The 9,342-nt window shown below is 36.9% G+C and overlaps 1 protein-coding gene across 1 annotated transcript in view; it reads right to left on the bottom strand.

Annotated features, from left to right (window-relative positions):
- Window positions 1-7,878: 7,878 nt before the first annotated feature.
- NKD1 (naked cuticle homolog 1 (Drosophila)) overlaps window positions 7,879-9,342 on the bottom strand; it is a 101,950-nt gene continuing 100,486 nt past the window's right edge. Inside the window, exons 9-10 of the mRNA XM_009997448.1 lie at window positions 9,200-9,330; window positions 7,879-8,453 (exon numbers count right to left, since the gene is read on the bottom strand). Coding sequence (XP_009995750.1) covers window positions 7,879-8,453; window positions 9,200-9,330 — 706 coding nt within the window. The remainder of the gene's footprint in view (window positions 8,454-9,199; window positions 9,331-9,342) is intronic.

A 9,342-nucleotide genomic window follows, 5' to 3' on the forward strand; every position in this document is an offset into this window, starting at 1 on the left:
AGCACTTGCTTGTCCTGCGTCCCAGAGCATCCACATAAACCCAGCATACTGGCACTAAGGGGAGTGATCAGGAACTATGAGACATTAATGCTCCTTTTAAGGAACAGTTACTTGCCTCAGAATCACTTTGGCTCCTCAGTTTTCTCTGTTGGGGTTGCAGACATAGTGAACATACCTCTTTGGTGCCTGGAGGCAGAAATTTTGTACTATTTCTTTGAAGTGATTCTGTCCTGTACATCCTCAGGGAGCTGGGTATCAGGGCACGTAGGATTCTCATGGTGAGGTCTGCTGTTCAGAGCATTCCCTTTACATTTGTGTGCAATAAAAGCATTATCTATATGAAAAAAAAGCTCCAAGTAAAATAAGCTTCATTAACTATTGTTAGGAAGATCAGCAGATACACAATATCCCCGGATGCTGAATTTATGATTCAGTTAGAAGGAAAGGGATTAAAGTGATGACGTTTTTAGCAGAGGAAGGTATGAACGTCTAGTCCCACTGCTGAAACCACTGGGACTTACTCCTTTCTTTCATAGTCACTAGGTAAAATGACTCCATCTTTCAGATTCTTAAACTGTCAAGATTGTCATCTCTAAATTAATTTATTCTAGCATCCATTTACTAGATCATAAAAACTCTTACAAAAACCTGTCCCTAGTCAGTGCAAGCTGAGTGCCCCAGGGCCCTGATTCCAAGCAAGTATAAATTGAAGTACCTCTGTTTACATCTGCCGATCCAGTAAAGCTGCACAAAGTTTCCATTGAAACCTGTGGAAGTCACATGAGCAGAACTATTGAGGGCTATGGCCTTCACAGACAGCACACTCAAACAGAAACAAGTTGTGATTATAGACTTAAAAAGTAAAAAATATTCCCTGAGAAGGTAGTAAAGAGACAGGAGGAATGTGAGGCCCACAGTGCTGCTTTTTGCTTTCCTTCATACTTTTGTACTTACTGGAAACTCCAAGTCTCTTTAATTGAGCTTTTCCTCCCTTCCATTCCTTGCAGGGTGAGAGGGTTAGTCACTTCGGATTGAAACATTATGATTTTCGTACTCCTGCTTCCTACTGGCACATTGGAACTGGGATGCCCTGGGCACACATCACAGAGTCCATACAGCATGCAGAGCAACGATGGAATAAATAGCTCCAGACTCCATGGCCAGGGTATCTAAAAAGCACCATATCTATGACTTTAAAAATCAGCACTGGCCAAGTGAGACCTTAATGCTAATTGCCATAGCATTTCACTGTTTATCTTAGTTGAACTAGTGTTACAATTCCTGGTTGTTAACAACCTCAAGTGGCACTTTATTCATCTATCAACAGTCTTATCCTGTGAACAAGTAAGTGAAGAACTATAAACACCCACTCCAAAGTCACTTTGTAGGTTTAAGCTAAAGCCCACAGAAAAAGACCATTCACAGAACTCCAGCGAGAACAGACAAAATACAACCTCCAAATTAATGTTTTAATCTACAAAGTTTTATTTGTTGTTTTGTTTTTTTTTTTTAAAACTTGTAAACCATAAAAAGAGCTTATCAAGTATCTGAAATTAGTACAAGAAAAAATGATATAGCAAACTGCATTTGAAGGTCCAAATTCCAAAACATGCATAGGGCTCTTCTGGCTTCCATTTGAGAAGCTGAAGACAAATTTGGCCCAGTTTGTTAGGTGTTTTATTAGAAAACTCACAAAGCCTCAATGTGCTATACTTTGGGAATAGAACAGAATGGAAAAGATTAAGTGGAAGAATAAAAACTCAGCACCAGAAGGATCTGAAATGCCTGACTTCATCCACAAAGTACACACTCACCAACACAGAACATCTCTTAGCTGGTAGCAATTACAGGCTGCTTTGTCTATATGGACTAGGCACTGAAAGGAAGACACAAACCCATTCCATAAGCATGTCATAAGAAGCGGAAAACACAGTGCTCATAATTACCAGTATGCCTGATATTGTTTAGGTTTGCCCATTGCCAAATTTATTAAGCCCCTTAACACTGTCTCCAGCACTGTTGCAAAAATCCTGGAGCTTCCTACTCTCAGACCCTGAAATACCAGGCTGTTCAGAAAACAGGCTCAGTCTGCCATGTCTTGTCATATAAAGATTATACTTTGTGTCAGTAGATTTCCAAGGTATAGTTAGCACTTAGTGTTCAGAAAAATCAGGACAGATATTGAAGCTTTGGGCAACATTTGATTAACTTATGTGTGTTTGTAATCAAAGAGGAAAAGAACTGATGCTACTAGTCAAAACATGTTCTAAGGAATATTGAAAACACCTGTAGAAGCATCGCTGCTTCTGAAAAAATTTCCCTTGGCTTGGACAGGATTCAGGAAACCAGGGCATAATTTCTTACTCTGCAACAGCCCTAGTGGTGATTATCTACAGCTTTCCTTCCTTGCACCTCCTGCTGCACACTGGAGATTGACCTCTCCTAGAAAGTCTTTCAAGCTTTCCCAGTGACAAGCATTCTGTGAGCTGCTGTTGGTGTTTTATGACCAATAAATGTCCCATAAGAGATTAAAAAAGTAAAATTAACATAGCTTCTACATGCAGGATTTTCCTGCCTCATCTGTCTATCCTCACCTCTCCATCAGACAGTTCTGTGATATTCCTACACTTGTCAAATCTTTACATCCTTCCTTTGCCAGTCTTTCTCCACAGCTCTAACTTTCACAGCAATCCATCTGAATAGTCCTTAAGTCCTGCTATTTTAAAACAAAGAAGTTAGAAGGTCTCATCCATATGATTTCTGTAATTTCAGCTTGGTTGGATCAAATTATCTAGAATTATACAGCAATATAAACGTAAATCAAAATGTCATTGCAAACCTTATTATTTAATAACTACAATCCAAATTTCAAATAAGATGCAGTGCAATGTGTGCTGAACAATTTCAATATAAAGTTATTTGCTTTTCTATGTCTGTTACTTCAAGCCCGTTTTGAACATATTTTAAATGTACACAAGCCAAGAACATCCCAAAATAGCCCTTTCCAAGTCAAATCAACAGAACAGCTGTCAAATATATATAGAAAATAAATCTTTATGTGATAAAATTTTTGCTGCTAGGTACATTAGAAAAGAAATCTTCTTCCAGAAGCTATTTAGAAAACACATTAAGTTCCATTTTTATTTCATGGATTTACAAACATGTTTCTGCTTGGTACATTTTTTTAAAAAAGAAGTCTGACAACTAACAGGATGCTGAATATGACTTGGTTCCCAGCAAAACCATGAATAAGTCATGTTTGAAAACATATTTTCAAATCTTGATAAATTGCATCAAGGTAATTAAAGGTGAGACTTGATTAGCTGACATGTTTCCAAACATGAACATTCTTGCCTATACTCCAGACAAAAATTAGGGTGAATGTTTTTTGCAAATTTTCTAGCACGTTGAATTTTTCTCAAGTATCATTTAGGCCCTAAGGGGCTTAAATTTTTTGTTAACTGGAATACAAATGAAATCTGTCATTCAATCATTGAGGTACACAATGACATATGGGGAACAGTATCTATTAATTGTATCTGTATATTTATGTGAGAACTTATAGACTGTTAAGCATACACAGTACTTATCCCTTTATAAAAAGATCACCTCTGACAGAATCCATCTTGTGCCATTCACTAACTTCTGCCAGAGCACGCACATATACATATATATATACACACTTACATATATATACACACACACAAACATACACCTTTAAGGTATTTCTCCAGCTATACTTGGCTGTTCTGTGCTCATGATGACTGGAGCAGGAAGGCAGTTATAGAGGTCATATATGTGGCTTTTTAATTAGGTATGGCCTTAGGGGGCTGGGGTCTGCCAAATTGCCAGAACCTGTACTTTATCAACTTAGGGCAGAACTGGGGCTTAATTTTTAACAGTGACTAAATGACGTGTAGATGTTTCAAAGGCATTTGGATGTGCCTTGATGTCCTCCAATGACACAAGTATAAAGCACAGTATTTGCTGCTAATCTTAATTAACTTACCAGCTTGATCTCTTACAGTAAAACTTGCATTTAATATTACCTACTACAAAACCATCAACAGTAAGATGCATGAAAAATAAATACTGAAGTCACTGTCTGCACATTACCTAGATTTCAAACCCACATTCCTGGAATGCAATTATAGGCACCCTGAACCCAGTGGGAATCTGGATGTCTTGCCAGAAGTTTCACTGGGAGAGAGATTTTATTTTGCTATCTTTAGCTTAGTTTACTTCATGTTAGGTGGTCATGAAGTTGTGAGAAGAGCTTAGCAATCCTTCTTTTCAAAAACCCAGCTTCCCAAAAATTAGAGCTGGTAGGACTGAGCAAATTTTTCACTTGAAATCTTCTCAGCAAAGAGTGCAAATTTTGGGATTGGCTTAGTTTTGCTGAATTGGTTTGTGTAAAATGAGAAAAAGTAAGTGGAAAGGCTGTTTTCATTTGAAAATACTTCATGCCACTCCATTTTACTTTTAAATCGTAATCATATACTCAACTCTTGATTATTTTTTTTTCCTGGAAATGAAATGTTTTGTTTAACCAGCAACTAATCTGTTTTAAATTTGGATTCAGTCACAGTTTTGAGAAACTTAAATAATATTTTTTCTTTTTTTAAGGTTTTTAGAATCAATAACAAGCTGAAAAATCAGTTACTTAGTAACTGATAGTAGGGGACAAGAAATTGAACTGTGAAACTTGACAGCTTAAATATAAAACCAAAGCATACCCAGTCCATACCTTATGGCCTGATCCTGCTCGCAAAAATGTTAATGCAAACTCTTTCATCATTGGGATCCTGCAAGCACTGACAGCAATTGCAATAAGCCCCTGAAATCCACAAGAAGAAGAAGGAAATATACTTTCTGAACTAGTAAAACTTTAATTAACAGGGGGTTCTCTTGGCACAGTTTTGCTGTTAAATAAATAAAGCATTTAGTCAAAACCATCTATATTTACTATACAAAATACTGAAAAGCAAACATTTTTAAAAGATATGGAAATTTAAGGTTCTGTGAAAAGAAACTGTGCTACATGTTATTCAAACAAAGCATATAACAACTGCAACACAGTATTTAGATACTGTATGTTCATACATGGCTGGTGTAAAGTTATATTATGGGGATGCCACATTATTAAAATGTACTTGTATTTCACAGAATCTAAGCAAGGCAATATTTGTCTTTTGAATCTCCAAACAGAATAAACCAAAACAAATGAATGCAAGATTGTAACCAACAGTCAGTTGTGTTACTTTTCAGAGTTCACTTGCCACAGTTAGTACTGCACACTATATAATCAGATGGGATTTTTTTATTGGTGCTGTTATCTTTTCCAGCAAATTATCTCTGGGTGAAAGAGCACTTATGCCCCTTTGCTGCCCTTTCTTAGAAAAGCCCACAGTTCTGAAAGCGCTCTCATTTTCCAGAACCTTTTCCATTGCATTAAAAAGAATTGACTACGAAACAATTCTCACCTCCTAGTCTTTCCAGCATATGCTCTACTGAAAAGAGATCAGCTTTAATTACATCTTCAAGACAAATAGCATGGCATCCCTTCTTAGATGGAATGTACACTTGCGTGTTTGCATGCGGTATAAAGTAAGTCACTTGCATACATCAGACTTTGTTAACACTATAATATAAATAAGCTTATTCCTTCTACTAGACATATAAATGCCTTTTTGTTTTTGCAGTCCATAGTTATATATACATTGAAAAAGAATGATACACAAGCAGCAAAAAAGGCTTAGACTAGAACAACTCAGTGGTAACTAACCAAATTTGTGGCCTTTTCATATTTTCAATACAGAAAATTCTCCATATAAATATTTTTGGACTTTAGGAATTTTAAAAATAAACAGAACAGTATAGTTGTCACAGAGATCAAACACATTTTAAAAACATTGTTAGGTTTAAGAGAACACACTGTTGACAGCTAAAAAAAATAAAATAAAATAAACCAGATTTTTTAAAGAGGACAATAAGTCTAAACAACTACTGATCCAGGGAGACAAGAGATGGACCTAATTACCACGAAGCAGTGATTCTATTCCAATTCCACAAGAAGGCAAGGCTTTCCACTTTTCTTTAAAAGTTGATGTCTCCATGCTCTTAGAAAGGACAACATCCCTCTAAAAGTGATCAGCAGTATGGAAACACTCCATTTTCAACTGATCAAAACACTAGTCAGAAAAAAAATAATACCCTAATCATAAAGGTCTTGCAACAATGTGGGATAGTTACATTTTACAATATATACTATAGACAAAATACCACAACATTTAAAATAATTAAAACCAAAAGCAAATACGTTTATAGAACAATTATGTTTTTATGTGAGGAGTTCTGTAAAGCTCCAAAAGCAACATAGGTGTTTTTCAGTCACTTTCTACCTGAAAAATGGTGATCTGTAGAAACCCCAACTGAATGTGTTATAAATATGAGCCCCACAAAACATAAAACTTGAATGTACTAACCCTTTTTAAAAACTTTTCCAATTTGCTTTTGACCATTAAAATTTCTCAGGAGCCACTAAGATCTTGTGAATATGGTCTCATTCTCCTTCATGGAATGGAAGCCCTTTGATACGGAAAAAGTAGAAGTGGCCAGAATGATTGTGAATTATACATTTTTTTAGATGTTGAATTGTCTCTGAAATGGGAGAAGCACAAACTAGTAGGTGCTGGGGAAATTTAAATCAGAGACACTCAAGAGAATGCCATGGCATATGTTTCTAAAAAGTCACCATTGTGGAAAAAAAACACTATAATGTTAATATTCAAACCACAGATTTCTAAAACACAACAAAATGTACCTGAGAGTGTGCATATTTAAATATATATATTTATATTTATACTTTATATTTATTTGCCAACATTTAAAGTGAGAAAGTATATTTTCCTCAATTCTTTCTCAAAACAAAGAACTGTGGATTTAAACAAAAAAAAACCACAACACCCAAACAACCCCACTCCTTCTTAAACCCCTATGAATGATACTTATGGCCCAAGCACTAAAGTCTAGTGATGCTTTTGAAAACTCCATTTCATATCCTCCTCTTCTCAAATGGCTACCCCAAACAGAATGGAGAGTAAGCAACAGAAGACAAAAAAACCCCAAAACAAAACAAAAAACCCCACAAAAAAAAAAAGTATATTTAAATACTACCCAGCATATAACAGACTGTACTTGTGTCAGTGAAGAATCTCCAAGAAAATAAAGTGTAAGTCATACAAATGTAGCTCTGTTGACACATTTAACTAATACTTCCGTGTAATTATTAAGCTAATTTTAAAGGATGTGAACACAAACAGGCTACATGAATGCAGTATATTAAAATCCCAACCCTCCCCATAGCACATTACAATCAATAACAAGAAAATAAAATCTGAATAATACTAGAGGTAGCAGCTGTTTGTATTTTCTGTTATTCCGAGTATCTCTGGAGTCCAACCCCTCGAACATTGCTCCCCTGATAAAAGGCTCGTGTGCGATCAGCCGACATACAGCAGACTGGTGAGCTAGATGTCTGCAAGAGTGTTTGAAGTATCTTTCCTACTACAATGGAAGTAGGACTTGTAAAGAAGTGCGTTGACGACCTGTATTAAATCACAGCTCAAAAAGCTATAGCTGTTTGCTGTTTTACAAGCCACTTAAAAAAAAATAATAATCCACAAGGTGTTTAAGTAAGCTATGCAGTTCCACAACATATAAATAGGGTAAGTTTCAAGAGTTCCATATAACCTCTAAAATATATGCTAGCTGAATATTAGTCGAGTAACAATAATATTAATCATAGTAATGCCTTAGTTCTGATATCACAAGAACACATTTCCTTCATATTGGATGATTCTTGGAGGACATTCTATTCTATGTCTGGTAGAAGTGATGGTAGTGGTGGTGGTGCTCATGATGGTGGTGGTGTTCATGTCTTTGTATCATTTGTCCAACTTGGCCTTCATATAAAATGACTGTGGGCAGGTCTCTCACATGTTCCTTTTCCACAACTGTCCCTGCAGACTGGAAGGTTTTGCACATTTGGTGATTCTCCTTTGCCCTCTGCTTATGCTTCTTGTGAACCTGTTGAGATTGCAAGGGGAGGTACGGAAGATTCTGGCCCACCCGTGCGCTTGGGGAAGCCATTGGCATGGGCGCCCCTTGAAAAGGTTTATTTCTTACTGCCCTTCCAGGATGCACAGGAGCAACGTTTTTGCCCTGGGCCTTTGGAGACCTCACAAAGTGCTTGTTTGAGTCCTGATTCCGAAGCCTTTGCTGGATTTCTGCGATCTTGGCATATGAACTCTCAGCCAGATTGATGTGGCTTGGATCCAGCACTTGAGATTTCCTATGGTGAGCATGGAAGGTTTCAGGTTCATGAGAACGGGATCTAGTTTGATTCACAACTCTGCTTGGTGGGTCATGTTTTTGAGCGGCTGGAGGAGATCCTAGGAAATAACAAGCTGAGTTAGTCATCTAGTATTTCAAGTTTTAATTAGTAGCATTCAGTTGGCAGGGATAGCATTATCAGCAGAGTGATTTTTTCCTAAGGAAGTGAAGCAATTATAGCTGTCTAGTTTAATTACATTTAATAATTCTGACTAGTAAATAGTACACACACAAATATACAGACACATCTACGTAAGAGTGTGTGTATTTGTGTATAAAAGTCTTTACATCACTTTCTCTTGGGCCCTATCTATCTTAAATTCACCAAAATATCTGTGAATAGAACAGCGAAATCTTGGCAGAGGACAGGACAAGGGAGGAAATCTGAATCACTTTAATTTGAGGACAGAAGCCAAAATTCCAGGTATGCTTCATTCTCAGAGCTTTGGGTCAGTAGTGAGCACAAAAGATGTGTGGGTATCACCTTGGGAACAAGCTCTAACATTGAAAAATCAGTCCTCACCTCACCCATAGACTAGACTTAACAATTTAGATGTAAAGATCGTTCTCCTAGGCTCACCTCCAAGTTTAGCTATACAAACAAGTACTTCAAAGCAGGCTTGCAGCACATTAGCCACTCCGTTGTGATACCACCTTCACCAGTAATTATCTTGCAGTATTCACACAGTCCTATTCCTTCCAGCAAGTCACTACAGACAAATCACATAGGTTCACAATTCACTGTCCCTGATGTTGAACATGCAACTGAAGAAATAAAAGATGAAAATGTTGCACCATAAATCACCTGGACCGAACTTTGATGTGTAGTTTTCTATTCCTGCAAGATCCAAATAGTGGTTTCTCCTTTCAATGTTCTCATCAACACAATGACGATAGCACCCACTTTGCTCTGGATTGTTCTCACTCTGGTGATATCTGTCAGCAGGA

This window comes from Chaetura pelagica, unplaced genomic scaffold (assembly GCF_000747805.2).
Source record: "Chaetura pelagica isolate M959 unplaced genomic scaffold, ChaPel_1.0 scaffold425, whole genome shotgun sequence".
In the NCBI taxonomy this organism is placed as follows: domain Eukaryota; kingdom Metazoa; phylum Chordata; class Aves; order Apodiformes; family Apodidae; genus Chaetura; species Chaetura pelagica.